The sequence below is a fragment of the Pantherophis guttatus genome, chromosome 3 (assembly GCF_059756535.1).
Source record: "Pantherophis guttatus breed Tessera chromosome 3, ASM5975653v1, whole genome shotgun sequence".
NCBI classification, from domain to species: Eukaryota; Metazoa; Chordata; class Lepidosauria; order Squamata; family Colubridae; genus Pantherophis; species Pantherophis guttatus.
In genome coordinates this window covers 86,863,007-86,889,774 of record NC_142065.1, presented here as the reverse complement: position 1 = coordinate 86,889,774, position 26,768 = coordinate 86,863,007, and the positions used below count along the sequence as shown (strand labels likewise).

The following is a 26,768-nucleotide window of genomic DNA, read 5'->3' as shown; positions in this document are numbered from 1 at the left end:
CAACAAAACTACGAACGAGGGTCTTAGAATTGTTGCACGAAGGGCATCCGGGCATTGTCAGAATGAAAAGTTTAGCCCGCAGTTACGTTTGGTGGCCCAACATGGACCAAGTTATCTCTGAGTGGGTGGGGAAGTGCAGACCCTGCCAGGAGTCTCGCCCCGATCCCCCGGTAGCGCCCATCCGAGAGTGGGAGAAACCAAAAGGGCCATGGGGGAGGATCCATATTGATTTTGCTGGCCCCTTCCATGGGCAAACGTTTTTAATTGTAGTAGATGCCTTTTCGAAATGGCTCGAAATCATTTTAATGCCCTCTACCACAGCCGAGGCTGTTATCAAGGCCCTTCGCAAGCTGTTCGCCACACATGGCCTACCGGATACCCTAGTATCTGACAACGGCCCTCAGTTCACAGCAACCCTGTTCGAGGGATACTTGGCCGGACTAGGCATCCGCCATGCCCTATCGGCCCCGTTCCACCTGGCTTCTAACGGATTGGCCGAGCGTTTTGTAAGAACGGCCAAAGAGGCCCTATCCAGACTAGATAACAGGGACTGGCAGGCCAGGATAGATCAATTCTTAGCTGTCCAGCATGCCACACCATGCACAGCCACAGGGAGAAGCCCAGCAGAGCTCCTCATGGGCAGGAAGCTCCGATGCGTGTTAGATAGGCTTCACCCCAACTATTCGCACGAAAACTTCAAGGGAGAGACCTCTGGACTAAGACAGTTTCAGGTTGGGTCCCCGGTGTTCGCTCGCAACTATGCCAGCGGACCTCTATGGGTTGCAGGAACCATAGTGGGCATAACGGGCCCGAAATCCTATACGGTAGACGTGGGGGTAGATAGACTCTGGAAGCGCCACATAGACCAGCTGAGAAAAAGGGTAGTCGGCGAAGCAAACATAAATTTAGACATATCCGAGCCTAACTATAACAACTTTCCCAAAACAGCTAACTCAAGCCCGGGTTCGCGAGAATACTTAGCTGACAAGCCCTGGTTCCAGCGCCGCCCCAGCGAGTCGCCACTCCCAACCGGGGATAACCACGCCCCGGACAAAATCCAGGAGGTTCCATTGGCGGAGCCGGGAGAGACAGAAAGTCCCTCCGACCAGCTCGACGCCCCACCAAACACTGAACTGCGCAGGTCAACTAGGACAAGAACTCGCCCTGGGCACCTGCGAGATTTTGTGTGTACTTATGTAAATTTTTGAATGTCAGTGCCTTCTGGGAAGGGAGGGGTGTTATGTATTGATACTTTTGAGCGGGAGTTTCAAACCTGCCTACGTTTCTGATTGGCTGACAGTCCCTCCAGGATTGTATATAAGGAGGACTGCAGCCTCTGAGTTTTTGCTGAAGTCTCACTGTAAATTAAAGAGCTGTTGTCACTTGCTTGGTTGTGCCTCTCGTTATTCCCGAACCACTTCACTCTCCCAATGGTTAGCGGTGGGGTTGCCCCCACCCACTGTGAAAGTAAACAGAATGATGGGGATGAAGGCAGGGTCAAGGGACTGCCTACACATTATTTTCTTACTTGTCCACCAGTTTGGATGCCTCCCGAAGAAGTTGAGTTCTACAAAGGAAAAGAAATTATTTCTGCTGCAGTTGCTTTTTTATCAAGCAATTTTATATGTTATGATTTTGCTTTTAAAAATAACAAGTAAGTTACACCTCAATCTAACCAAGAGAGAATCTCTTACCTGATCTCCTGGCTGACTGGCTCCAGAAGAGAAGGAATTCTGTAAAATATGAGGAATCCAATATCTTTCTGATCTTTATTATATGACTCTTAGTGGGAGATAAGAAAATCCTAATCCTAACCCTAACCGTATCCTGACCTGGCTATGGGACATGTGGAGGAGTGACTTCTTCTCTTGTTTTTCTAGACCAGGGTTCCCCAACCTTGGAAACTTTAAGATGTGTGGACTTCAATTCCCAGAATTCTTCAGACATTTGGGAGTTGAAGTCCACAGATCTTAACATTCCAAAGTTTGAGAAACGTTGTTTTAGATAGAAGGGGATGTTTTCAATAGTCCTGACGGGATAAATTCATATCTTCAAAGTCTTAGCAATAGGCTGTGTCCTGCTCTGGAAATTGAAATTGGGAAGTAATAAAGTGAGGCATGGCAGAAAAGATGCCAAGAAAATCCACAAGAACCAAATATTCCTCAGCATTTCACAATTGTCTCTTATTTTTAGTGTTGTTTAATATGCAGGTTACCCTGACCAGATTTCAGGAAACGGTATCTAATTTTAATCATATCCAAATTGTTGTTAATTTGTGTGATCAACAGTGTTTAGTAAATGTTTATTTGTCTCTAGATATAATATTAACACTAATTACATTTTTCCATGGATTTTTGGAATGTAATGCCTTTATACTTTAGATCAGTAATGTTGCTATTTTATTACTTGAAATAATAATAAATAATTGCCTTATTCAAATTGGATAATGCGCTATTATATTAATTTTTGTGCCCCAAATTCTTAAATGAATATTTTTGCTCTCTTGCTGTGTAGCTGGTTTTATTATAGTTAATTTATGTGCTGTAAAGACTGCATTGATTTTCAGCAAGTAAAATGTGACTCTTTTTTTCCAAAGATCTATTTTGCTGGTCAGTGATGGAAATAAAATGACCAACTGACTGTTACGTAATCAGAATTGAATAATCAAAGGAAGTACAGATTTTCAAGATCAGTAGCAGACTTCTGTACTCCAGTTTGAACTTTATTGTTCAATAAATTTCAAGGACTAAGGAAGAAAAGCAAAAGGAAAGGGTGACATCTGAGTTTTTTGACTGCAAGTATGCTGTTGATAGAGAGTCCAGCATTCCAAATGATGCTTCCCTTTAAAGGTAAAACTATTCCAGGAATTTTACCTTTCCATTTTGGCTGCTGCTGTTGTAAGATTCACCCTGTTAAAAAAAAGTTATTACAAAAACAGTTATTACAAATTATAGTTCATTGAGGAAATCTCATATTGGTTCTCATATTGGACTATGTTTGCCAGGATGAGGGGAAGGCAAACAAAATAACCGTTCTTTATTAAGAAAGGTTTTGCTCAGAGGTGGGTTTCAGCAGGTTCTGACCAGTTCTGGAGAACCGGTAGCGGAAATTTTGAGTAGTTCAGAGAACCGGTAGTAAAAATGCTGACTGGCCCCGCCCCCATCTATTCTCTGCCTCCCAAGTCCCAGCTGATCGGGAGGAAAGGGGATTTTGCAGTAACCTTCCCCTGGAGTGGGGTGGGAATGGAGATTTTGCAGTAACCTTCCCCTGGAGTGGGGTGGGAATGGAGATTTTACAGTATCCTTCCCCTGGAGTGGGGTGGGAATGGAGATTTTACAGTATTCTTCCCCTGCCACACCCACCAAGCCACACCCACCAAGCCATGCCATGTCCACCAAGCCACACCCACAGAACCGGTAGTAAAAAATTTTGAAACCCACCACTGGTTTTGCTGACAGCTAGGGTGTTCTAAGGGGGTGTTAAATAGTAAAAAATGATGGGCACAACAGCATGGATGAAGAAGCCCTGTTCTTTTTAGCTAGTTGTGCCTTCCTTCTTCACTTTTAATAAGTATATTCTGAATAAGAAAGGTCATATAGTGGTGACAGCAGTCACAAACGCAGCCAATTTACCCCTACTGGGGGGTAATGCATGCATGTGTGTGTTTACACCAATCTCCGGCTGGGAGAGAGGTCAGATCATGTGACCATGTGCTTCATCCCCCTAAAGGCCTGGGGCCGTTGATCTCGCTCTTGTGATCTGGCGAGATCCCGGCCATGAATGGCATGAATGAGTTTTTAATGTTTTTAATGTTTTTAATTTTTAAATGTTTTTTTATAATGATTTTTGAAAATGTATTGTGAGCCGCCCTGAGTCTTCGAAGAGGGGAGGTATATAAATTAAATTAAATTAAATTAAATTAAATTAAATTAAATTAAATTAAATTAAATTAAATTAAATTAAATTAAATTAAATTAAATTAAATTAAATTAAATTAAATTAAATTAAATTAAATTAAATTATTAAAGAAAGATCTACAAGAATGTGAGTTGAAAGTAACCCCCTCTCTTGTGTCTATTAAAAGTGGCAAACATAAGAAGCAAAACTGTGGATTTTAGATATCAGGCTAGATGAGGCTTTTACCAGTGTGAATTGCCATAGTTAATCTCCTTTCCATTTTCTTTCACATAATTATAGAATTAAAAGGGCCATTTTGTCATTCAAATATCCCAGAGAAATGGTTGTCTAGCCCCCACTGGAACACATCCCGGGAAGGAAAACGCAGGGGTGTCAACTAGGGGTGAAATTCAGCAGATTCCGGTAGCGGAAATTTTGAGTAGTTCAGAGAACTGGCAAATACCACTTCTGGCTGGCCCCAGAGTGGGGTGGGAATGGAGATTTTACAATACCCTTCCCCCAGGAGTGGGGAGGGAATGGGGATTTTGCAGTATCCCTCCCCTGCCACGCCCACCAGCCACACCCACAGAACCAGTAGGGAAAAATTTTGAATTTCACCCCTGGTGTCAACAAGAAAGCAATTCATCAAGTTTAACCCTCCAAAAAGAGAAATATCAAAGTGGATAATAATTGCGACATACCAATATGCCTTAAAAAAGCAGTTCTACTTCAACAATGAATCAACAAGGCCAATAAGACAAGACTAAATATCAAATGGGATAGCCATTTCTCATATACTTTGATATCACAAATTTAGAATCTATTTTAATTAGTGAACTTTTACTGTTTATCTTTCCCCAATTAAGATTTCAGTGTAATCTGCATTTTGTATCTAGGAGCAAAACTAAGTAGAACACTTTTTAACATTTTCTTCCCTATGCATATATGCATGTAATATGTCTATTAAATGTTACATATGTATTATAAATAATGATAAATTACCTGGCCTCCATATTGGTTACTGTTGCCATCATATGATGCTCCCTGTATAGAACATACTGATTGATTATAAAATATTTAATAATAAACCTTAATAAAACATAAAGATACTTTCTTTACTCAGGAATAGACATAACATGAACTTTGTAATGTTATTTTATTTTCGATGCCCTAAATTCTAATACCAGAGAGCCATTGGCAAATATTACATATACAAGTAGACAAGGGTGCAGATAGACACACAGCAAAAAAAAGTTTTTGTCTAGCTGTTGTACAGGTAACTTATGAGCACAATTGAGCCCAAAATTTTCTATTGTTAAGTGAGACATTTGTTAAGTATGTTTTACCCAGGGGTGAAATGGTCCCGGTTCAGACCGGATCGCCCGATCTGGAAGCGATGGCGGTGGGTGGTTCGGAGAACCGGTAGCAAAAGTCCCTGCCCCACTCCATGCCCAGCTGAGCCGTGTGATCATCAGAGGCTTTTTAAAAAACTTTTAAAAGCATTTTTTCTATAACCTCTTCGGCCGAAAAAATGCTTTTAAAAGTAAAAAAAAAAGGCCTGTGATGATCGCGCAGCTCAGCTGGGTTTGTCAGAGTCTTTTAAAAGCATTTTTTCTTAGGCCGAAGAGGTTGTAGAAAAAAAAAATGCCTTTAAAAGCTGCTGACAATCCCAGCTGAGTTGCCTGATCGTCAGAGGCTTTTAAAAGCATTTTTTCCTACAACCTCTTAAGGTTGTAGAAAAAATGCTTTTAAAAGTAAAAAAAAAAAAAGTTGGCCACGCCCACCCAGTCACATTACCCCCCACCAACAACCCATGCCCACAGAACCAGTAGTAACAAGTTTTACATTTCACCACTGGTTTTACCCCATTTTATGGCCTTTCTTCCCACAGTTGTTAAGTGAATCACTGTAGTTGATAAGTAGTAACTCGGTTGTTAAGTGTATCTGTCTTCCCCATTGACTTTGCTTGTGAGAAGGTCGAAGAAGGGGATCACATGACCTTGGGACACAGCAATGGCCATATATATGAACTACTTTTCAAGCATCTGAATTTTGATCACATGACCATGGGGATGCTGCAATGGTTGTAAGTGTGAAAAACGGTCATAAGTCACTTTTTTCAGCGCCGTTGTAACTTTGAACAGTCACTAAACGAACTGTTGTAAGTCGGCGACTACCTGTATTGGCTGTTGCCATTATTATTTCTTAATTATAAAATAATTACCTGAATAAAGCGCAAAGCTGCTTACTATACTGTATTCAGGAACAGAAATAATGTCCATGGCAATCATTTTAGATACCTATGTTTTGTCTGTATCTTTATTTTAAAAAGATACAAAAATAGATAATAGTATATATATCTACATATGTAAATGTAGATCTATATTTAAATCAACAACAACAATTTATTACAGTCTTAGACCAGAGGCCAGAACAAATAAAAGCACTCAGTATATATACAATTAAAAATTCTAGTATAAAATAATAAATAACAACTAAAATCTATAATAAAATCCAATCTGTCAATTTATACATGGTCTGACTATACGATAGTTGCAATCCATAAACTGTGTGGCCCGTTGTAGGTTCAACGCTAAAAGGGAAATGACTAAGCAGTGCAAAGGATTTGCCACAATTGTTATATAACATCGCTATAGTGGAGAAGACACGAGTTTGCGACAAATCCCCAGTGCTGCTGCGCAGAATCTGGCCCCCTGCGCTGTAGTTAGTTTAGATCATTATAAACACACAATGTTATAAAGTAATTTTTACCTGATTGTCATAATGACTGCTGCCGCTACTGCTGCTACTGCTGCTATATGATCCTCCCTGTAAGAAAATGCTTATTAGTTATAAAGTTATCACTTTAATAAAACACAACACTCCTTTTTTACATTCAGCAGTAGAAGTAAAGTAAGCAAAATATATTTTATTTTATTTACCCTAAGTGTGTTAAGATTACAATGGTCCTATTTTCTTGGAAAAAAATAAAGGGCAAACCTGAAAAAGGGGCAAATAAAATAAATTTCCTCCCTGCAAGGAAATCCTTATTAATTATAAAATAATTGCCTTAATAAAGCACAAAACTCTTTACTATATTCAGAAGCAGAAGTAAGACAAATTTGTTTTCATAGGAGATATATATATATATATATATATATATTGTAGATATCCTTGGCAAATATTTTATATGCTTATCTCTATGTATAAATCAATAAAAAATATCACAAATATCCTATACCTCTCTATCTGTATCACTATTAAAACACTATAGTATAAAATATTTTTTTACCTGGCTGCCATAATGGCTGCTGCTGCTGCTGCTGTTGCTATATGATCCTCCCTGTAAGAAGATGCTTATTATAAAATAATTCAATTAATGAAGCCCAAAACCACTGTATATATTCAGGAGCCAAAAAAACTTCATTTACATTCCAAAATGTATTTGGATACACATTATATTTGGAATACAAATATATGCTAAAATACATAGGACATGCAATATAAATAACCATGGCAAATATTTAAAAATGTCCAAATTACCTGGCTGTTATATTGGTTAACACCATATGGTCTGCCCTGTAAGGAAATACTTATTAATTACAAAATAACCCACTGTAATAAAATGCAAAGCTATCTTCTATCTTTAGAAGGAAAGATAGGGTGAAAAAAACACATCTGATTTTATGTTATTACAGATTACCATGACAAATATTATATACATAAACTGCATCAAATAATATTTTTACATGGTTGTTCTGTTTTTTTTGAAAAAAGTTTTTTATTTTATTTCTTATAAACATATTGAAAATGTACATTCTCTTATTCATAATTACTCACACATATACATATTTTCTAAAGAAAAAAAAGATTTTTCAATTATATTCGGGATTGCTCTTCTACTCTTTCTTCTCCCTTATTTTACAATCCTTCTTCTCCTTCTTTTCTCTTTCCATTCCCTGCCTTCTTCTATCCTTTTCTACTTTCTTCTTTCCTCCTCTCCTTCCTCTTCTCTCCTTCCCCTTCCTTTCCCCACATGGCTGTTCTGTTGACTGATGCCACCATCGCAGGATTCTTTCTCTTTAGAAAATACTTATAATTTATTTTTATTTATTTATTTGTATCCCACATTTCTTATAACATATTCATCTTAATAAAGCACAATGTTCCTTGCTATATTCAGAAGCAGAAAGGAACTCCCCCCAAACTTTATTTCCTATAAGCTAAATATATATTCATATAGTGTATTTAATAGTATATTTTCTATGTAATAGACAAAATATAACATGCTTATTGTAAATATACTGCATATGATATATACATATACATACACACATGCACACACCTGTAGTCCTCACTTACCAACAACCTTGTTTAGTGACTGTTCAAAGTTATGAAAGTTGGAAAATACAGCTTTGTGACCAATCCTCGCCTTTACAGCCCTCAGAGTGTCAATGGAATTGCCATTCAGGCACTTTGCAACCTGTGCACATTTACAACTGATGCAGAGTCCTGTGGTCATGTGATCACCATTTCCAAGCTTCACAACTAAGTTCCAACAAGCAGAAGTAATGGAGAACGTAGAAGTGAAATTGCAAGTCACAATCATGTGATGTCTCACTTAGCCATCTTGTGATTCATGTAATAACGGAAGCAGGTAATTAGTCTATCGTGATATTTTGCAATATATCACCACATCAGTGGTGGGTTTCAAATTTTTTTACTACCGGTTCTGTGGGTGTGGCTTAGTGGGTGTGGCATAGCTTGGTGGGCGTGGCAGGGGAAGGATACTGTAAAATCTCCATTCCCTCCCCACTCCAAGGGAAGGTTACTGCAAAATCCCCATTTCCTCCCGATCAGCTGGGACTTGAGAGGCAGAGAATAGATGGGGGCAGGGCCATTCAGAGGTGGTATTTACTGGTTCTCCGAACTACTCAAAATTTCCACTACCGGTTCTCCAGAACTGGTCAGAACCTGCTGAAACCCACCTCTGCACCACATGATATTTCACTTAGCATCTCTGGTGCTTTGCAACAGGGTTGCCAATACCAATTGTGATCAGTAACTGAGGACTAGCTACATATGTGCGTGTGTGTGTATATAAACACATTGTAGGATGTATCTATAGCTTTATTTATCATTATAAATGAATAAAGTTATAAAGTTGTTTTTACCTGGCTCCCATAAGAGCTGCTGCTGCTGCTGCTGCTGCTGCTGCTGCTGCTGCTGCCGCCGCCACCGCCGCCACTGCTATGCGACCCTCCCTTTAAGAAAATGTTTATTAATTATAATATTATCACCTTAACAAAGCACAAAACGGCTGCCTATATTCAGGAGCAAAAACGAGCCACGTCTTTCCATTTTATTTTATATATGGTAAATATATCATAAATGTTATAGTATACATACACTAGCCGAGTTTTTATATAGATGCTACATTGACAGCCATATGATTTTCCTTGTAAATAAATGACAAAAGACAAGTAGTCCTTGAGGTACAAATGGCTGTTTAATGACTGTTTGGAGTTATGAACGCACCCCAAAAGTGTACTTACAGCAGGGGTTCAAAATTGTGACCAACAAGAGGCCTCTGTATATGACCTGGAAATCACTCCTGAAGCAGTGGCCACAACTAAGGGGCCATGACTGGCCTTTGTCCCCAGTACCAATAATTTCCAAGGTCCATATGGTTGGTGCGTTTCTTTCCCTCTGGTCACTTGATCAACCAAGATTGAGGACTTTGCTTCCCACACTCCTCATTGCTGCCAAATGAGGAGTGAATCTCTCGCTACTCTGTTGTTGTTGTTGTTTCTTCCTGTTGTCTTGAGGCCTGGAGTATTGCAGTTGCCTTTGTAAGTACTTTACCATTTTCTTTTTCATTATAATACTGTACTTGTTTGTAAGTACCGTGTTTCCCCGAAAATAAGACCCTGTCTTATATTTGTTTGAACCCCGAAAGAAGCGCTTGGCCTTATTTCTGGGGAGGTCTTATTATTTTGGAGCGCATGGAGCAAGATTGGGCTCCTCTTGCCGTCTTACCTGATTTCCAGCTCTCATTTAATTATTTTCAGGAAGGGCTTATTTTCAGGGGGAGGCTTATTTTAGCGCATGCGCTCAAAAGCCCGATTGGACTTATTATCAGGGGATGTCTTATTTTCAGGAAAACAGGGTACTTTGCAGACTATTGTACTTGTTTGTAAATAAGTACTATTCAAAAAATCTTTTAGTATTTAGAAGGGGTTTTTTTTAGCATTGCCTTGGAATTGCTTGCAGATTTAGTACTGTAAAATTCCTTCGCATCCTACTGTACAGGTAGTCTTCGACTTACGACCCCAATTGAGCCCAACATTTCTGTTGTTAAGTGAGACGTTTGTTTAGTGAACTTTGCTCCATTTTACGAACTTTCTTGCTCCAATTGTTAAGTGAATCACTGCAGTTATTAAGTTAGCGTCACATTTGTGAAGTGAATCTGCTTCCCCATTGACTTTGCTTGTCAAAAGGTCGCAAAACGAGATCATGTGACCCCGGGACACTGCAACGGTCATAAGTGTGAGTCCGTTGCCAAGCATCTGAAATTTTGATCACATGACCATGGGGATACTGTAACGGTGATAAGTGTGAAAAATGGTCATAGGTCACTTTTTTCAGTGATGTTGTAACTTCGAACGGTCACAAAGCAAACTTTTGTAAGTCGAGGACTACCTGTACTCTTTGTTTGCAGGTTTTTTGAGATTGCTTGTAGAAAGGTCCTTTGTAATCTGCTGTATTGTGTTTGTTTGCTTTTGCATAAGAGGATTAGTGAATACTGCTGTAGATTCCTTGTCGAATGGGTGATAGCGGTTCCCTCCAGAGGTTCCACACGGAGCCCTGCAAATTCACCCTCCCACCTCATCTTCAGTTCGGGCGCTTGCCCGGAGTCACTGCGCTTCTCACCTTGCCAGAACAGCTGATGTTCCCTCAGAGGCCCCAGCTGGGTGTCCTGCAGATTCTCAAGCCTCTTGGTTCATTGAAAGATGGCAGCGATCATTTAATGAACCAAAGCAAACAGCAAGGTCAAACTTCATTATTTTAATGACCCAATTATTCACTCAATTACTGTGGTAAAAACTGTTGTAAAAATGAATCCAATTCATCTTACGACCCTAATAAGCAGAGTCCATTAGGGTCATACCTGCAGCCATCATAATACAGCACAATATTTAGGACCTGAACTGAAGTAACTGAAAAACGTATTTCATTTTGTGTTCCATATGATAACTGTACTATGGATAACCCAGGTAATATTATTTACCTATACTATATTATACAATAGTTTGTAGCTGTCATATTGGTTGTCCCTAGGACCTTCTGATCCTCGTTGTAAAAATATTGTTGATTACAAAATAATTATCGTAATTAAACATATAACTCATTGCTATATTCTGTAGTAGAACTAACCTGAAAATGTTTATTTTCTTTTCCATATGATAGTTATCTATTAGTTAATTAGTTAAATATTATATAATTGCTATGATTATTATCATACATTTGTAAAAATGAAATAAAATGTATAAATAGCTTAGTTTTGCTCCTGAATATACTACACAATATTTGCTGCAATTATTTACAGAAAATATTATGTAGAATGTTCAGGAGCAGAACTAAGCCATTTATTCATTTTATTTCATTTCTACAAGTCTATGATAAATAAGCATAGCAAATATTATGCACATGCACTACATTATACAGCCATTTTTACCTGGCTGCTACTGCTACCATATGATCCTCCCTGTAAGAAAATGAGAATTAATTAGAAATAATAATCTTGATAACTTAAAACAGCATTTGCTGCATTCAAAACCAGAAATAATATTTCATTTAATTTTGTCTACATCTCAAATACAGGTTGTCCATGACTTATGAGTTTAATTGAGCCCATTGTTAAATGAATGAAGTGGTCATTAAACGATTATACAAACTGGGTGTGTTTTGCTGGAAACCAGAAGTAAATGGCAGAAACTGGCAAAAAACACAGAATATCATGGTTATGTGACCACGGGACACTGCAAACAGTCATAAATGCAAGCTGGTTGCCAAATAACTGTGGGGGGTGGGAGGTTGCAGCTGTTGGAAATTGGGTCATAGGTGCCTTTTTGGGGGTCCGTCATAATTTTGAATGGTCACTAAGCAACCAGTAATTAAGTGAGGATTACCTGTATACTGTTTAACCATGGTAATTTTTACAGCTACAGTTATTGCATTGCTCCAATTGGCTATTGTTATTTTTAAACACTCCATTCTTTACAGAAAAGTTTTCTATTAATTAGGACAAAGCAGAAAACTGGCTGTGAAGCACTATGAAGCGGTATAGATGTTTAAGTAATATTGCTATTTATATGTATGTCAAGATTTCTTAATATATTTTAGTTATACAATAGATAGACATATACTTGTGTCTATTTCTTTTGAAGCAGATACAATATATTTCGGAGCAGAAATAAGCAGAATGAGTTTTACCTGTCCAAACTGGTTGCTGCCTCCATATTGTCCACTCTGAACAGAAAACAGTAATAAATCATTATGGTTAAAATTCATTACTTCCTTACTATATCTGCATTAAGACATTTTTTTATGTTTAAAATCAGAAATAAGGATTGAGCTTATTTTTTTATTATATATTATGTTTGATATGTTTAAGCAGTTTTAAAAGAGTTTTTAGCATAAGTTTTTAAATGTTCCTTTGACCTGCGCGTATAGTTTCCAACTATGCATATCTACTCTACTTGTGATGATGATGATGATGAAGATGATGATGTCCGTACAGTTGCACCTGATCCGTGGCAATTCTATTTCTCCACATTTTCCATTGTTGTAGATTTTCTTTCACTGGTTTCATGCTCTGGTTGGTCTACGCTTTGACGGCTTCTGGCCACATGTAGTCCATTTTGAACGTGATTTTTGAAGTCCCATTTCCTTTTGTCATCTACTCCTAATTACTTTTATCATTTACCACTCCAAGCATAATTGCCTTTTCCAGTAGGTTTCGTTGCATGACGTGGCCGAAATAAGTAAGGTGGAATTTTATGATTTTGACTTCCAGTGATATGTTTGGTTTTCTATACTCCAGTATTCATTCTCTCCTTTATTTATGTATATCCTACCCTTTTAAAAAAGTATTTTTATCAATAACTTAAGGCAGTGAATATACCTAATACTCCTTCCTCCTATTTTCCCCACAACAACAGTCCTATGAGGTGAGCTGAACTGAGAGAGAGAGAGAGATCAATTTTCTTCCAGTCTAGTTTTTTTTCACAATCCAACTTTTGCAACTGTACGTAGCTTTGGGAAACATAATAGTGTGGACTTATTTGCATTTATTTGCCAGGTTGGCGTCCTTTCTTTTCCATATCCTATTCATGCTCATCCTTGCTTTGAGACCCAATGCAATTCAACACTTTATTTCTGGACAGCACTGATCAATCCGTGATTCTAGGAAAGTAGATTCTTATGCACATTTGATCTTTTTACCATCAAGTGTTATTTTGACATTTCCATTCCTCTCAGTGGTTATGACCTCAGCCTTTTTGATGTTCAGAAGAGGCCAAATTTCTCGCTCTCTATTTTAATCCTTTTGATCAGATGTTTCAAGCCTCCTGTGGTTTCTGAAAGAACAGTTGTAACAAACCTCTATTGATTTCCAAAAGGGGTAAAGCTTGCAGCACAATACTGCAAAGTAGTAGAATCCTGTGGTTGTGACTGAACAAACATATTATGACTTTTAAAGTAAAGTGGTTAAAGGAGTTTTTTATTTTACTTATTTACTAATTTATTTTACTGTGTTTCCCCAAAAATAAGACATCCCCTGATAATAAGCCTAATTGGGCTTTTGAGCGCATGTGCTAAAATAAGCCCTCCCACAAAAATAAGCCCTCCCCAAAAAAGCTGGTCCCCACCATTTCCTCTGGTTAGGGTTAGGGAGACAGAGCTGGAAATCAGGTAAGATGGCAAGAGGAGCTCCATCTTGCTCCATGTGCCCCAAAAATAATAAGACCTCCCGAAAATAAGGCCAAACGCTTATTTCGGGGTTCAAAAAAATATAAGACAGGGTCTTATTTTCAGGGAAACACAGTAAATATTTTTGTATTTATTCATTCAATTGTTATTCATCTGGAAAAGACATACAACAGACAAAATAAAAACTTTGAAGCAAATATTTTATTTATTTATTTATTAAATAAATGTATGTGGCTGAATTAAAGCAATTGGCTAAGCCTAACACTTATCTTATTTTTACTATCTATAACCATAGAAGATACAAGTTATATTTTACCTGTCCATATTGGTTGCCATCATATGATCCACCATATCCACCCTGTGGAAGAAAACCCAGTTATTATTTTAAAATACCTCATTGATGAAATATGTATATTCACCTAACAGACTTTTATAGATTTCTCATGTCAGCTTTCCTAGACCAGAAAGAAGCTTAGAGTGGAGTTTTGTATTTTTATTTAAATTATCAATAAAAATAATATCTGTAGGATGTATGGAGAGATAGAAAATTTTTGGTTTTTAAGGACATCTTATTGTTTATTGAAAATGAAAGAAATTAGACCTGCAGGTTATAAACTTTGCCTTTATTAGGCTACTCTACCTTGGCTAAATAAACCCATAGGTCCAATAGATGGAAGCAGAGTTTCTATATATTTTTGCTGCCACCTAGAGGTTGCCAAGATTGTTACTCTTCAGAAACTGATGTGCTAACAATATAACAAAACATACAAGTTTAAAACTGGCAAGTATCTTGAGCCGGGGTGCTATTCTGCAGGTTCTGACAGGTTCTGGAGAATCGGTAGCGGAAATTTTGAGTAGTTCGGACAACCGGCAAATACCATCTCTGGCTGGCCCCAGAGTGGGGTGGGAATGGAGATTTTGCAATATCCTTCCCCCAGGAGTGGGGAGGGAATGGGGATTTTGCAGTATCCTTCCCCTGGAGTGGGGTGGAAAGAGTTTGCAGTATCCTTCCTCTACCACGCCCACCAAACCACGCCCACCAAGCCATGCCCACAGAACCGGTAGTAAAAAAACTTGAATTCCACCACTGCCTTGAGCCCTTTTGTAATAGACTACAGAAAGAAAAATTCTGGAGGCTACAAAAGAAAGAGAAAATTTCTGGAGGTTAGAAAAAAAGTGATATTATTTTAGTCTTATTTTGACATCTCTATATCATCATGGTATATATCACATATTGTTAGGCTCAGGGCCAAAGACAAGAGATCAAAATCCAGTTGAGCCCAATTCTTTATTTGCTTACACCTAATGGACAGAATCTTGCCAAATTAAAGCTATAACTCTTTACCTTAATAGATACCTATATCTGGAGCGATTCTAGGGTGCGGCTACCCTGAGCCTCTTCTAATTTGGGACTTGGCAATTTTTTAATTAGTTTTTTTCCCTCTTTTCTCCTCCACTACATCCAGATCAGTAGGGATCCAAATTGGGGAAATCAGCATTATGAAATATTTCATAGCTATCCATATTAATTGCTGCTGCCATAGAAACAATCATGGAGAGAAAATGATCTTTACTTGCTGTAATGTACCAACAGCAAACTAATCTACTCTACTTTCTCTTTTGAATAAAGAAAGAGTAAGCACAACCAGGGACATTCACAGGGACTTAAAAAAAGGAAAGATGGTGGAAGTTATGCTTGGAAGGGTCAGTGGTAAAAGGAAATCAGGCCTCCAAAAAACCCACAAGCCAACACCAGCCAGAGCATAAATCAAGCAAAAGAAGCTGTACAAGATCAGAAAATGTGGAGAGAGATGATTCATAGAATTGTCAAGAATTGGGCATGGTTGAACAGATAGCATTCATCATCATTGTCACTTGCATTAAACATATACTGCTATGATACATATTGGGAATGCACTTCAGGTAATCCTCAATTTAGAATCACTCTCACTTAATGACCATTTGAAATTATCGGGTCCAGTCCAGTGGTGAAATCCAATTTTTTTTACTATCAGTTCTGTGGGCGTGGCTTGGTGGGTGTGGTGTGGCTTGGTGGGCGTGGCAGGGGAAGGGTACTGCAAAATCTCCATTCCCACTCCACTCCAGGGGAAGGATACTAAAAAATCTCCATTCCCATCCCACTCTGGGGCCAGCCAGAGGTGGTATTTGCTGGTTCTCTGAACTACTCAAAATTTCCGCTACCGGTTCTCCGAACTGCTCAAAATTTCCGCTACCGGTTCTCCAGAACCTGTGAGAACCTGCTGGATTTCACCCCCTGGTCCAGTCACTTAACAACTGCAATGACTTATGGTCATTGCAATTATGGTCATAAGTCGAGGACTACCTATATGTAATATTTTACCTGTTCAGATTGGCTGCTGCCTCCATCTAATCCAACTTGTTCATTCTGAAGAAAATAATAATTCCTTTAAAAAGTTGTTAAAATAATATGCCGCCTTAAAACATTTTAGATATCTTTAACAATTGTTCCATAAGAATCTCTATTTTAAACTATTTTCACTATGGTTTTTTTTTTTAAACCTAGGAACAGAGGTGATTATGGAGTTCTTACTATACAATCTATAGAACATTAACATATAATATATGCTTACTCGCTTAGTAGTGTTTATTTGTTTCTCCAAGTCTCAAAACATTCTATGTACATATACCTCATATATACTAGTCCTGTTTGCACACAAACTTGAATTCTCTTGCTGCATAGATTTTAAAGCAATAGTAGGAAATGGTTTCAAACAAACAAAGGTTTCCCACAGCACTGAATAAAAGCAACAACCCATAACTACTGCCTTCTGTGGGGTGTCATTAATACTGGTAGTTTCTATTTAGCAAAGAAAAGTCTAGTTTCATTACTTCCTGTTCAGTAGAGCTAGAGAGTTCGGTGATTAATTGCTCCTTAATTCATCATTTGTCTCCTTTCCTTTCTTTTATTGCCAAAAGAGTGCTACTTTGGTGTAAAAGAAAAAAAGAGGGGGAAAGTAGGAATTATTTAGTACATTAACCTCTGTCCATCTGGAAAATATACTTGACTAATTCAGATATATTCACAATAAAAAGTCACCCTAACATCACTACAAACATGTATAAAATTTTTAACCAATCTCCTAGTTAGTTATTGGATATGTAGATAGGTTCTACAAAGAATCAGAATTTGGGTATAATTTTTTTATTTTTAATGAATGGCATTTTAAATTTAAAATCTGTACTGTTTTATAATATATTTTAATCAACGTCTCTAAGCCACCTAGATTTCGCTTTGGGTGAGATGGGAAGCATATCAGTTTAATAAATAAATAAATACTTTGTAAAAACTGCTGTACAGCATTATTATCAGATTAGTTTTATCCAAGTCTAGTGAGTGATATGTCTGCATGGCTGTGTTAGCAAGCAGAATTAAGACCTCTAGGATTTAATCAGGATGAGACTGAACTGAAACATGTTGTTTACAAAATGTTGCTCATGCAACAGCCATTATTTGCCCATTATTCCCCCACCAAAGGGGGGAATTTTTTTTTTAAAAAAATCTTATGCTAGCAGTTCAATCTCCTTAATTCAGAAGGAATATTTTCTTTCTTTTGCACAAGGCTCCCTCAACCTAGGTAAAAGTAAAATCTCTCTCAATATGGACTACATGTGGATAGTTTTTCCTTAACCACCATCCAAAAGTGCTTCATTAAAAAAAAAAAAAATCTTCCTAGTTCTTGTTCTCATCCTTGGGAACTGCTTTCTCCCAGCCTAGTAGTGACAAAGTCCAATCCTGTTTAGCTTTTTCAAGATTATTGAGGTGCTACTAACCTACGGTGACTTCTATCTGCCAGCAATTAGGTGCAGATTCTCTCCACTGTAAGGGTTATTTGATTTCTTAATATTCTGCCTCACGAAAATTGCAAGCAAATCCAAAGGAGTGAGTATGTATGTATGTATGTATGTATGTATGTATGTATGTATGTATTTATTTATTTATTTATTTATTTATTTATTTATTTATTTATTTAGCGCAGTGTGTTGGCCTAGTGGTGAAGACACTTGCCTCCCATTTGGAAGGTTGAGAGTTCAATCCTAGGTAGCAGCAGATGTTTCTCTACGGCACAAAGAAAAAAATATCTGCTGTGAACTCTGCATAGGTATCAGGAAGGGCGTTTGGCCGGTAAACGCTCAGCTCCCTCCAGTCACCCTGACTCTACCCCAATAGGGACTACAGGATCATAAAAATGGATTTATTTGTTAAATTTATATGCTACCCATCTTGCAATCTCTATAACTTGAAAAGTTTCCATACAGTATGATATTTGGCTTGCTTTACTCTTTTGTAATCTTTCTTAGAAAATTTTATGCTTTAAAGACTGTTTTCCTTTTAATTTGTTTTATAAAAGCTGCTTTAAAAACAAAAAATATATAGCCATCACTTAAACTATGATAAACTATGAGAAAATGCAACTTTACTTTTGTAAATATCACTTTGGATGTAAAAATGCCACATCAAGTTGGACTATTCTTAAAGTAAGTTTCCAAGATTTGAGATCACCTCTCACAATGGATTTGGATGATTGTTTAGTTTCTGCTAGTGCTAGCTGCCTCTTGTTAGGCATTGTTCAGTTGAGAGATTATTAAAGGATTCAGGTCTCCCTTCTCGGATTTACAATTGGGCAACAAAAAACTTTGAGAATAGTAAGAACAAAAAATATATATTAATTGAGTGTCTCTTGCAAACAAAATTAATATAAAACTGTAGCTTGTGAAAAGTTCTGTGATCACTCCCAAATTCTCTTTTAAAGAGCATAGTTGATTTTTATAGGTCTGTTATATAGTGGATTAGATATCCATTCAAAATTTATTGTTTGCTTGCTTGCATGTACATTGGCTTGCAAAGGGATCTCGTTAAAAAACAATAAAGCAAACACTTGACATCTGGTAGGCAAAAATCAGCACATGGCACAAGACATTTTGTTATCAATTGCGACAAGGAGCAGCATGAAAAATAAATAGGATTACCTGTGTATTAGGACATATACATTGTCTCTGTAAAAATGCAAACAATTAGTTTCACCTTTGCTGTAAGAAATCAAACACTGTAATGTTTTGTTATAAAACGTCTGTTCTTAAATGTTATTTTATGTTAATCTAACCTAGTGCCCATTTAGGGACTGAAATTAAACCAGATTGAACAAGTTATTTTATCCTGCAGGGATTTAATAAGAAATAGAAGATAATAGTAGGATTACTATTAGAGATAGATAGACGATAGATGATAGATAGATAGATAGATAGATAGATAGATAGATAGATAGAATGATAGATAGATAGAGAGATAGAGAGATAGATAGATAGATAGATAGATAGATAGATAGATAGATAGATAGATAGACAGGAGAAAGAAGGAGGGAGGGGAGAGAGAGAGAGAGAGAGAGAGAGAGAGAGAGAGAGAGAGAGAGAGAGAGAGAGAGAGAGAGAGAGAGAGAGAGAAGCAAAGAGTCAGGGAAATACCATAGAACCTGGTTACTACACAACAATAATCCATCAACTGTTTTTCTCAAGTGCAAGCTTGATTGAATGAGAAACTATGAAAAACACAAGAAACTACCCCTTCTATAGGAGGAAACCTCTAATTATAACTACAACAGACCTAAAATTGTGCTTTGAAGTCTGCAATTGGCAGACTTTGTTTCAGCAATTAAGTTTTATACAAAGGATCTGCAATCTAATTTTTATGGCCTTTTTTATTTATTTATTTATTTTATTTATTTGTCAAGCATATGTAAGATAACAGATAAAAGTATAAACATGATTATGAATACATGAAATGGATACGAATAAAAAGGGACATTAGGAGAGGGATGGTAGGCACATTGGTGCGCTTATGCACGCCCCTTATGCCTTCAGAATCTTTTTCTAAGATCCTATTGTCAACATTCAGGAATACATTTTCAGTATTGCAGACTTTCATGGTTTTATTAAAATAAGAGTTAGAAAAGACCCTTTTCACCTCTTCTTTATTCAATGTACTTTTTTTGCTTTTGATATCCAATTCCACCCTTAGAAATGAGCAAATCAGAGACATGTGCTCTCTGGAATTGTCACTCCAAAGCCTTGCAAAATCTAGATGCTAATATGAAAAAAATGCAACCCCCATAAATAAAAATGTTTTTCTTCCTTTATTTATTGATAAAAGTATTGTTTATTGATAAAATTTTCTCAAAAAGTTAGACGGCCCACGAGGAAAAAATAATAAAATCCAAGAGCTGGCAAAAATATTATTTCAAAGGTGAGGAACCAAATAATGACAACTGCAGAAAATATTTCACTTTTTCACTATTTTCAAATATTTTCACTTCATATTTCACTAAAGAAAAAGAGAGAGAAAGAAATTGATGGGACTAATCAGAACTTTAGTGAGGAATTAGCACTCCACAGCTGTAAATGGTTTTTACAGAAAGCTTGAAGCTCGATTCTTTTGTCAATACATTCAAATAAAACGCTTGAATTTCCACATACAATGAAATCTTCTCTCAGGGACTAATTGCAGAGAGTGGGTGTCCATTATTTCTGATTGTCTATTAAATTGGAAAGAATGTCATTTGCAATAACATTATTATGTACCCAATCCAAATGATATTACTTGTACCAATCTTATCATTTGGGTAATGACATCATTATACAAATGACATAAAACGATGTAAATACAATGGTAACCAAAATCTGTTGCACCCAGTTTCCATAAATTGAAGGGTAGCATCAAAATCAACTGTAGCCTCATGATTAAAACCTCTTCCAATGCCAAATATACATTATCAAGTATTTGAGACAGAAATTCTCTGCATTAAATGCTTAAGGCAGATGTTCAGTCTTAGTGATATCAAATAAAAGACATTCTGGAGATATTCTTTATGCAACAGTGTGGTGGTTTTTTCCTACTTAAAAACCACGAAGAAACGTTGGGAAAGCATGGCAGAATTACACAGGAAAGACAGAATTGTACAGAATCCTAATAAAATTTTATGAATGAGATAGGAAAAATCACAATAAAGGATTGCCCTGAAGGACCCAGAGTGAGCCCAAGGACAATTGAATAGATAGACTGATCTTTTGAAAGAAGGAATAGAAACTGAAGGGCAAAAATTCCCGTTCATTCTCAAGTTATACAGAGTGTAGGATTATATAAGATTGTGAAGAACTTCTTAAAAATGAAGCTGCAACTTTTAAAATCTAAAATATTCCTTTTATGAATTCAGGCGTGGCGAAGCATATATTTATGTGCATTAAATACAATCAGCAAGGGCACTTCCAGATCACTTTTTACTGCTTTTTGGATGCTACATTTATATCCATGGATTCCAGAATATTTTAAGCCCAAATTGTGGTTTTTTCCCCCAAAATCTCATTTTAAAAATATATGTATTTAATCTATAATGCCTAAACTAACAATATACAGTATGTGTGAATCCTGGATGTATCTGTTAAAATGTATTGTTACCAAATTGAAAAGGACAAGCCTTGAGTTACAACTTCAAAAAAAAATATTGCAACCTGGTTTTATCTAACCGTAAAAGACTTTTATCAAATGATTGGAAATGACCACTGATACAGAATTTGTAAAGGATCATCATCCTGTCAAAAGTAATGAAAAGGAAATCCTTACCTGTGGATGATTGTTTCTATCATCCGAAAGGGTACTATCCTGTAAAAGGTCAATATAAATTACTTCAGTACAAATAAGGACATCTGAAAGGAAATAATCATACTCTCTACCTCACAGAAAGAGGACACCTTCCATTTTAAAAAAGAGTATATGATATACATTTATATATGAGTCTGATCCTTTCCCTTTCTTTGACCTGATGGGAAGTGTGTTGATGTCAGATAATACCATAATATCAGAATTGTAGGGAAGAGGGAACAACCAATCTCTGTTGGTTCATGCAAAACTCCTTTTTTTGGCTTCCTGGTATGTCTGTTCTATTTCAGTTTTTGGGGGGACCCGAAAGTGTGGTTGTTGTTGCTTTTATTAAATCTTTACTTTCTCTCCCACAACATTTCTCTGTCCAAGGACAAAGAAGGAACAGCAAGGTATGTTCAGCAGCTGGACTTGGTAAGCAAGAGTCGTTGGAGCTTCTTCTGCTTCATTGGTAGTCCTTCTTTCTTTCCTTCCTTCCTTGTTTTCTTCCTTTCCAAGGACTTTTTACACTCCATGACAATCTGTTCTGTTAAGCAGTTTTAGCCACAGATAAATAGGTACCATCTTAAGAAGGAAAGAGGAAGGTTCTCAAATGGAATAAATAATGTTCTAGTTTCCTATCCCACAGTTCAGAAGATTTTGATTACAACAGCAGATTAGAGACGCAGAGGACTCATCCTCCATCCTCTCTAACCACTGTATAAACATGCCCATATTTTTTAATTATTCCGCATCCTTACACCTTTATCTTCATCTTAACCCCAGCATACAGCAGAGGCAGGTAAACATCATCTTTAGCTGTACCAGTTTTGAAATAAAATTTACCTCTTCTCCCAAGAGTTTTGGCCATGGGCACAATCTAGCATGATTCACTGAGGGAGTAAGTTGCTGATACAGTTGAGGGACCACTATGTTGGCCACTCTAGGCTATTCTGTTTGTTGGGAACCACTTTATTGCCATTTTGGCTGGAAATGGTAGGAAAGCCCAGATGTCTGGCAGAAGCAAAGGCTCAAACGCTGACCAGTGCTTTCTGCAGGGCTTCTCAGATCTAATGTGGGCTCTTTATAAACATGGGTTTAATGCTCTTTTGTAAGAGTGCTAGACTTATTTATTTATTTATTGGTTCGATTTATATGCCACCCTTCTCCAGAGACTCAGGACATCTTACAATGCGTTAAGCAATAGCCTTCATACTTTTGTATATACCTGCTTAGTAGGGCTTTTGGCCCCCTCTAAGCGGTGTTCTTTTTTATACAAAGTCAGCTTATTGCCCCCACAATCCGGGTCCTCATTTTACCTACCTCGAAAGGATGGAAGGCTGAGTCAACCTTGAGCCTGGTGAGATTTGAACTTGCAGTAATTGTAGGCAGCTGGTGCTACTTAACAGCACTTTAGTCTGCTGTGCCACCAAGGCTCTTGGTTTCAATCATTGGCTTAGTGCTCTTTTGAAAGACCTCTATTTAAAAGTCTTAATTCCACCTTCTACTCCATAGAAGATAGATTTAAGTTAGGAAACAGAACTAGGTTTTTCCAACAGTTTTTTTGCTGGTTTGCCAGCACAGGGCACAATATAGTTTTCCACAGCTTTTCCAACAAGGGGTTTCACATAACCATACTTTCCACTGTTTATTTTGGTTGGACAGCACCATTTCCCCTTCGCTGCTAGATTCCTCTTTAATGGCCATTCACAGGCTATTTCTGGATGCTCCTCTCTACAAAGAGTTGCTGTCTTGCTGCCTGCTTCCATTCCCTTGCATCCCTACGCAAGATCAAAGCTCTGCCAGAGCTTCACCATAATCCAGAAATAAATCTCCTGAGAACTCAAACCTGTACTCGGGAGAATAGTAACAAATAATCAAGGACAAGTGTGAATAGATAAATTGCTTTTATTGAAAGACACCAGAATAGCTTTAACAACAAAGATCAATTACAGCAGGTCTAAAAATCAAATTACATTTGTAACAAAGCTAGTGCTTAAATATCACGTCTCTTTTTTACATACTTATGTGGCAATAGATTTCCTGCTATTCATTTCTCAGTCTTAGAGGTGTAAAACACCTGCACATTGCTTCTGGCCCTGTCAACTTCAGTCCTCAGACTATTACTCTGTTTTCCTTTTTCTTTTCTCCCTGGGATCTGGACATTGCTAGCTATTTCTCTCTTCCTCTTGTGCTGGATGGACTAACTTTTCCTCTCTCTGTTTCCATCTATTTATCATGTGGAACAGACAAAATTTCCCCACCTTAAGGGGCATCTATTATTATTTATTTATTTATTTATTTATTTTATTTATTTAATTTATATGCCCTTCCTTCCTCTTGCCTGGGGTACTTCCTGACAAACATTGGAAAAGTTCTCAATATCTTTGTCATCATTCCTCCCTCATCCAGAACTGCCCCCCCCCCCCACTAAATCTTTGGGTTGGTAATTTCTGTGTTCCTCTTGTTACTGATACAATAGCTTCCCTCCTTTTCCCAGGTCAGTTTCCTTTACAGAGAAAGAATGGAACTGAAGTGCACAAAGAGCAAAAGGGGCATTTTTGACCCAGAAAAGAATGCCAAAAGTCCAGGTATATTTTTAGTGTAGATGGAAGCTGCACACAAAAGGTAATGGGACTGATCTATGTAAGTATTGCAAACAGCCCGATAAACTTGGCATACAGCTTCTTAGACAGTTGCATTGAAGACTAGAACCTAGTAGAAAGCCAGGTGTCGTATCCTACAGCAATAGAATGGTCTTCCTTTTGGTGATGGGTAGCAGGGTATTTGCAGGAAGTTGATCCTTGAAGTGTCACAGCATATTTTGCAGTTTATGGTAAAAATGGAATGAGTGGAAGTCATCAAGCAGCAGGTGCAAGCAGTATCATAAAGAGCCTGAAATTGAGACATTTGAGTAGAGGCATGAATTAATTGAACCACAGCTAAATCTCAGGCCAGGTTTTGAGTTGGTCATTTATGTGGCAAAGAAAGTGTTGTTCTGTGTGATATTTGTTCTTTCCATTCCTCTGTCAGATTATGGATGATGAACAGAAGACAGGTGGAACATTAATTCAGTTGTTGATATAGTGCCGATAAAAATGTTCTGTGAATTGAGTGGCCTCTGTCCAAAATAAAAGTCAATCTGTGGTTCTGGGAAAAAAACCCACAGTGAATAAACAAATAGGCATTCTCCAGAATGTATGGAAGGCTACAAAAAGAGATTAAAAGAGCCATTTTAGAGAAAAGGTCCAGTAGTACTAGAATGGCATCCAAACAAACAGCATGTGGTAGTGAGTAATGAAGTCCAGGCAAACGGTGTTTGTTAATCCTTGCAGCAATGCGCAGAGTGCAGTAATTGAACAGGCTAGGTAGTATGAAGCTTTGTACCATGACAAAAATGTCACTTTCACCATCTGTTGTAAATTGAGACCACCAGAAACCAGGGAAGAAGATGTGAAATCCAATTTGGCAAAAAAAAAAAAAAAGTGTTCTTCAGCTGTTGTAAAAGCTTAGAGATGAGAGGAATTAGGTTATGATTTCTAATAGTTAACAGAGTTCAGGATGTTGTTGATGTTTTGGAAGGGAGAGTTGAGGATCTGAGATGGATATTTCCATATAAAGTGGTCAGATTCCCCACAGTATAAACACAGACTTTATATGCATGAATGCTTCTTTTCTGAAGCAATGTGAGCACTGTACAACCCAACTCCAGGGGTTCAACATCCAAAGTGTCCAATTAGTTGACAGAGAAGGATAGAACAAAAGATAATAGTGGTGATCCATCCATTCTCTGCCACAGTTCCTCAAGCCTCCCATCAACCCCTGAAGCATAGTTGAATTAATATAGACAAAGTCTTTGTAATCCTCTCTTTTACCTGATAGTACTGCTTCCAATTAGCCATTTAAGTCTCTTTTATTCCAACTGGCAACTTGAACTGCTAACTGGGGATCAACAACATACTTTCACATGGAATGGTTTCCTTGCTGGAGAAGAGGGCTCACCCATTTTGATTCACCTTCCAATTATAAATCCAAAAAAGGCAGAATATTTGCCAAGATTCCGGTTGTCGTCGTCAGGTTTTTTTACTTGTTTCTACAATTGCTGGATCTTGGGTAGAGGCACACAAGAGCCCAATAGCAATAGTTCTGCTTGTTCAATCTGAGTCAACCCATAATTCTGATATTGGAATAAAAGGCTCGGCAACCAATGTAACCAGCAGTCTATTTGCAAGAAGGTTGATAGCCATGGTTTTAATCTTGGAGTCTTAAAAGAATTATCTTCTTCCATGGGACTGGGAATAGGGATAGCTTGTTTTGCTGTCAGAGCTTCACCTTGTGCACAGAAATAAATCTCTTTCTAGGAACTCAAATCTGCTCTCTGGAGCTAGCAGCAGGGAATCAAGGACAAGGTCAGATAGATAAGTTGCTTTAATTGTAGATTCAAAGGAGGTCAGACAACAAAGAAGTTCAGCTACTGCAGGACCTAGGAAGCAAGCCATATTTATATCAAACCATTATATTTAAATACTACCTCTTTCTCCCACCCTTATGTGATAACAGACTTCTGCATTTCGCAGCCTTGAGTGTGATGCATTCCCTAAATAGGGTTTTGATAAGGGACCTATCTGGTCTCAGGTTCCTTTCTTCTAATTTTCCCAGGCTCAGCCCACCCAGACAAGGAGCAGCATAACACCTAAACATGGCATTTCAAGCACTTGCCTGTCCTCACTCAACCTTGCCCATGTTAGTGGAAGGGTTTCTGATCCTTCTCCTAAACAAACATAAGGCTAGGCTTTGCGGATAGAGGAAAGAAATTGGGAAAAATCCATCAGTTATTTCCTTAGCAGTTGCTGGTGTTGTTATTAAGGCAATCGAAGTCACATTTTTCTGTTGGCTCAAGAACTGATGAATAGCACTTTAATATGGCAATCTGATTAGGCTCTTAAATACCCCAATTCTAACAACTATTTACCAATATGGACTTTAAACAGAATGAAGCTGAAATTCTTACCTGGTCATTGGTATACCTTTGTTCTGAATTAAAGGGTTCATTCTGAAATAAAGATAGCAGTTAAAGATGTTTCGTTATGCTATTACAAATTATGTGCCACCACCCCATATTCCGTGCTTCTTGACTTCCCACCACCGCCATCCAAGTGTTGTTGGCCTCTTTTGGATCTTGCTGGGTTCCTTAGATACTCACTACTTT

General features: G+C 37.5%; 1 protein-coding gene across 2 annotated transcripts in view; it reads right to left on the bottom strand.

Annotated features, from left to right (window-relative positions):
• The window catches only part of LOC117677337 (uncharacterized), an 88,838-nt gene that overhangs the window by 14,812 nt on the left and 47,258 nt on the right, over positions 1-26,768 (bottom strand). For both annotated transcript variants that reach the window (XM_087889988.1, XM_087889987.1), the window contains exons 39-53: positions 26,571-26,612; positions 21,545-21,583; positions 18,901-18,927; positions 16,253-16,297; positions 14,207-14,248; positions 12,394-12,429; positions 11,636-11,665; positions 9,072-9,161; positions 7,441-7,476; positions 7,190-7,240; positions 6,670-6,726; positions 4,900-4,941; positions 2,874-2,909; positions 1,695-1,733; positions 1,529-1,567 (exon numbers count right to left, since the gene is read on the bottom strand). In XM_087889988.1, the coding sequence (XP_087746114.1) occupies positions 1,529-1,567; positions 1,695-1,733; positions 2,874-2,909; positions 4,900-4,941; positions 6,670-6,726; positions 7,190-7,240; positions 7,441-7,476; positions 9,072-9,161; positions 11,636-11,665; positions 12,394-12,429; positions 14,207-14,248; positions 16,253-16,297; positions 18,901-18,927; positions 21,545-21,583; positions 26,571-26,612 (651 nt within the window). The remainder of the gene's footprint in view (positions 1-1,528; positions 1,568-1,694; positions 1,734-2,873; positions 2,910-4,899; positions 4,942-6,669; positions 6,727-7,189; positions 7,241-7,440; positions 7,477-9,071; positions 9,162-11,635; positions 11,666-12,393; positions 12,430-14,206; positions 14,249-16,252; positions 16,298-18,900; positions 18,928-21,544; positions 21,584-26,570; positions 26,613-26,768) is intronic.